The sequence below is a fragment of the Austrofundulus limnaeus genome, unplaced genomic scaffold, assembly GCF_001266775.1.
Source record: "Austrofundulus limnaeus strain Quisiro unplaced genomic scaffold, Austrofundulus_limnaeus-1.0 Scaffold334, whole genome shotgun sequence".
Taxonomy (NCBI): Eukaryota; Metazoa; Chordata; class Actinopteri; order Cyprinodontiformes; family Rivulidae; genus Austrofundulus; species Austrofundulus limnaeus.
In genome coordinates, this window is record NW_013952736.1 from 171,278 (window position 1) to 175,989 (window position 4,712).

The 4,712-nt window shown below is 38.7% G+C and overlaps 1 protein-coding gene across 1 annotated transcript; it reads left to right on the forward strand.

Annotated features, from left to right (window-relative positions):
* Nucleotides 1–155: 155 nt before the first annotated feature.
* On the forward strand, nt 156–3,031 carry si:dkey-52l18.4 (uncharacterized). Its single transcript, XM_014022520.1, has 5 exons — nt 156–334; nt 715–1,053; nt 1,143–1,376; nt 1,457–1,485; nt 1,587–3,031. The coding sequence occupies exons 1-5, from the start codon at nt 283–285 to the stop codon at nt 1,716–1,718; spliced, it is 786 nt and encodes a 261-aa protein (XP_013877974.1). The 5' UTR covers nt 156–282; the 3' UTR covers nt 1,719–3,031.
* Nucleotides 3,032–4,712: the final 1,681 nt, after the last annotated feature.

Sequence of the window (4,712 nt, forward strand, 5' to 3'; positions counted from 1 at the left end):
GTGTGTGTGTGTGTGTGTGTGTGTGTGTGTGTGTGTGTGTGTGTGTAGAGGAGGGATGTACTAGCTGCTCACTTCCTTCCTTTGACTCCAGCTGAAAAAAGCCAAGTTTGACAACAGAACACAAGGAAACGAAAACGCTGGAGACGGTGCGATGACAGAGGGTTCCCTCTCAAATATTCATGTCAATATTTTCAACAAGTTACAACATGCAACTCTGATCCAGAGGGGGAAGTGTGAGCGACCTGTGATCAACACTGGATAATTCGACTTCTTTCACCCGACATGTGTGATTATCTCTTCAAAGCTGTATACTGTTTCTGTGTCTTCCAGCTCGGTAAGTAAGCTTTGACTCATTAATATCTTAGATTTTATTGTGCAGAACATTTTATCCAAGCTAACTGTAATTTGTGTTCGAGGAACCTGTCAGCTCCACTCAAATTAAACTTGTTAAAGCTGTTTTTTCCCTTGAAGTAGCGTGAGTTACAGAAAACTTGTTTTCACAAAATGTTCTTCAAGCATCTTAGTCTGCTAAATTGTTTCATTTTCAATTCTCAAACCCGCTTTTTTTTAACTGTATACATAAATTGTTGGATTAATTTTGTGTGGATACCGTTTTTGATTTGCAGTATGTCTATAAAAGTTTTAATAGTCTTGTTTAGGTCAGTTTTTTGTGCAGTTGAAACTTTTCCTGACCCCAAACTGTCCTTATTTTAGGCTTTTGTGAAAAATGCTCAAATGGCGTTTTGGGGAGAAGTCAGACATTTTATGCGCCTGAAGGGTCCAGCATGACGCTGTCCTGTGTGGTCCAACACTGTGGAGAAAACTGGACTGGAAACTGGACGTATAAAAAGTTAACAAATGCAACATCTGGCACTGTTGGGGATGGGGGAAAGCATCATTTCAGCCATTTGGCTCTGTCAAACAATGAAACCCAGTTAAATTTAACAATTCGTAGTGTCGGTCAGTCAGATGCTGGTTCTTATAAATGCAGTGTTATCTGGGAGGATGGGAGCAGGGATGAAGGCCACTGGATGCACCTGAATGTCACGAAAGGTACGTACCGTCACATCTCCATTAAATGTGTCATTTCGAGCAGCTGGTTATTTTTATTTTTTCTTCATTTGTTCCAAATGATCATCCAGAGGTCCCCGTTCAGAGAAATGCCTTGCACAGGTTTTTAATCTGTGCTGGAGCTTTCTTTTGGCTTCCTGTTTTCCTGTTATTGGCTCGTCGCCTGGGTTCAAAAGTCAAGCCTCACACACGCCCCAGAACACAGGTCATATATGAAGTTGTACAGGAAGACAGATCCCATCAGCTTCCACAGCCTCTAACTCAGCGTCCTGTCCCAAAGAAACGCACCAATCCCCCTCGCAAAGGTACCTGTGATTCTTGACTTCTTTAGCTTAAAATTTTATTGTCTAAAAAAAGTCGCTGTTTTCTGTGCTTGAATTTTCAGTGTCATCAAAGCCACTGCCAAAGACTGAGGTGGGTGAAAGTTCTGCCTGACTGGAACTAATCTGGTCTCGTCCAAAGCAAATTTGCATTTTACTTTTTGTTTCACTTTCATTTTACCTCTTATTTTACAGTTAGTGTATGCAGACATTTCCCAGGAAACACTGAGGCAACAAAGAGCTATGAGGGAGCCAGCTCAGTCCACTGTCTACTCATCTGTCCACTTTTCCTCAGCCACTCACCAAAAAAACGAAGGATCAGTATAAAAAAAAAAGACGTTTGAGACGCTACCTGATTGTGCGTTTTGCTCTTTAGCTATACGTTTTCCCTGAATATCAAAACACAAAGTTAGCAGACAAGGTTTTTTTTATTTATTTATTTTTGCTCTCTCTTATGACAATGGTGCGATTATTAAGGTGAAATTTACACTATAGTTAATGAGTCAAAGTAATAGTGCACCGGTCACTCATTGAGCCACTCCTTACATTTAATATCTCCTCATGGTTTAACTTCCTTGCAGAAAAGAACAAGAATAAAATCTCCAGAATCAAAGAGACGACTAAATTTACCCTCAAATGCATTTCCTGGAACTCTACAGCCATACAACTTCTACCTTCAGGTTTTACAGTACCTCTGACCATGAAAAAATAATTATTTTAGTCCCACCTTTTTAAATAAAGGAACAAAAGTAGTAGATTTGTAAATAGTTGTAAGCATACAGTTTTATGCAAGGTTTTAGGTATTGTGTGATGGTGTCTGGGTTTTGGGTTTTATGTGTGATTTGTTTTATGTTTCAATGGCTGTGTTCAAATTCAGGGGCTGTGTCCTTCGAAGGACCTGGCCTACCCAGTGGGCCGGGTCCTTGGTCGACCACGAAGACCAGTTTAGCCTTCTGCTTTATTCCCACCCTTACCCTGACGAATGTCCTGTGCTAAACAAGCAAAAATAGATCAAAATGAGCAAAATATCAATATATTATTAATATTATAAAATAACTTATTTAGCTTAAAAGGCAATATTTGAAGAACTAAGGGATCCGCCGTACATATGTTAATTTCAATATATACCAGCCTGTTTGATTTCTGACAAGAATATTAAAAAACACGTCTACGCAATTGACAAAAAGCCTAATAATGCAACCACTTTAAACTTTCAATTTTTATACTGCCAGATTTTTAGTTAAAACTGTACTCTTTTCTCTCAGTTCTTCCAAAAAGACAAAAATCTCCGGTCGGCACACAATGCATTTTGGAATAGACTGGCAGGGCTGAGAAGGATCCACCGAACATCAAATCGGCAAAAAAGAAGGACGCATTTGTGGGCCGCAATCAGAGGAGTCTTCGAATTTGGTTAGCCTCCGGCGCAGCACAATTACGCAAGAGGACGACAGTTTTTGCCTTCTGAGGACCCAGTCACTGAATTTGGACACAGCCAATGATGTCTGAGCCTCTGTCCTACTCAAAGAGACATTTCTGTTACAACTTGTRACATTTTTTATCTTTAAATATCTTCTAAGCTACACTGAGTATTTTGCGAGATAAACTTCTTCTGGATCATACCAGGTGAATTGTTTTTTCTCAGTCCCTGAACAAAACATTTGTTTGTGCTTATAACTCTTCTTTTTAACATTATAGTGGATCTACTTATTGAAAAACAAACATGTTCTGCATGCACAGCCTGCAAGAAATGTAACACAAATGACACAAAATACATTTTATTGTAGAATAAATTCTCAATGGCACATTACAGAACCAAATATACATATACTTATTTAGACATCTTTTAAATTAATATATCTCTTTTTAATTATTTGACTTTAGTTRTCATCACACTCTGCAGCGACATTTTTACATGACATTGATGCAAAATAAGTTTTTGTTTGAGAATAAAGCATATCGACTGAGAAAATAAGCTGCAGGGCAGTTTTGGACGATCACGCTATGAACTCAGCGACTCCTGAACTTCCTGTTTCTGTCCAGAGGAGTTCTGCCCCGGCTTCTTTACTCAAACTAATCATCAACCTGCTTCAACTCATCGGCTGCTAGTCTGGGTACACCAGAAAGACACTTTTCATCTAGTTTCCTTGCAGAAAAAGTTGAAGTTTTAAGTAATTTCTTACCTGTTTTTGATAGCTTCTTGTACAGCTTAAGTTTGGAGAAACAGTTAATGTCCAGCAGGACTGATGAGCTATTCGTCCAACTGCTATTCATGCTAGCACAATTTTATAAAACACTGTCCATTTTGCCTTGTATCRTTATTTGGAACTCCATGGTTGTTTCTGAGTGTAAATAGCATAGATTGTTTATATTTAGAACTTCCCTCACCTTCTATTTTTGTTTGGGGATTTAGGTCAGCCGGACCCGGTTTATGGAAGCTGCCATGTTTTATTTTTGGAACCWGAGTCTGCACACTAGGGATGCTGAACTTTAGGCCCCGTTTACTCCTCAAGGGTAATGTCATGTTCATTTATGTGGAGTGGGTAAGACTTAAAGTGTACTGGAACTGGTCTTGTTTTAGCTTGAACTGCCTTGTTCTGATGATGGATACTGTCTATGGGTAAAAAGCACAAGCCATACCAACGGATAGCACTTCCAGGGGACATTTGCGGTCACATTTGGAGAAGGTATCTTTGTAGTTTTTCCAGAATAACCATGAAATGCAAAACTATCAGCGGTCGAAATCATAACCTTCTCATGAAACTCTGAAATCTTTGAACAGCTGCCAAGCTTTAAAACAACTGGAGCTATTTCACCTGTGATTGGTTTGCCAGGTGAGCCCAATTCAAGGAAAAACTACTGAAGAAGGATGTTTCACTTTATTAAGCAGACTGAAATTATCAAGCAGTATGGGAAATAAAAATTATCTCTGCTGCAGAAAAGCATGAAATAGTTCAATGTCTTGGACAAGGTAGGAAAGCCTTCGATATTTCACGGAAACTTAAACTTCATCATCGTGTTAAGAGATGTGTGGCTGATTCAGAACAAACCAGGGTTCATGCAGATAAAGACACCATGAGGTTTCTAACATACATATCCAGCAGGTAAAATAAGTATTGAACATGTCACCATTTTTCTCAGTAAATATATTACTAGAGGTGATAATGACATGAACTTTTCACCAGGTGTCAGTAACAACCCAAGTGATCCATACGTACAAAGAAATCAAACCATAAATGTCCAAAAATGAAGTTTTTTGTAATAATGTGGAATGGCACAGGGAAAAAGTATTGAACACACTTACTGAAATTTATCTAATACTTT

What these genes read in the sequence shown, in the direction of transcription:
- si:dkey-52l18.4 (XM_014022520.1), top strand. Translation starts at nt 283, where the DNA reads ATGTGTGATTATCTCTTCAAAGCTGTATACTGTTTCTGTGTCTTCCAG. An exon ending in TTTCTGTGTCTTCCAGCTCG is followed by an intron (nt 335 to 714) that starts GTAAGTAAGCTT and finishes TCCTTATTTTAG; the next exon opens with GCTTTTGTGAAAAATGCTCA. An exon ending in CACCAATCCCCCTCGCAAAG is followed by an intron (nt 1,377 to 1,456) that starts GTACCTGTGATT and finishes TTGAATTTTCAG; the next exon opens with TGTCATCAAAGCCACTGCCA.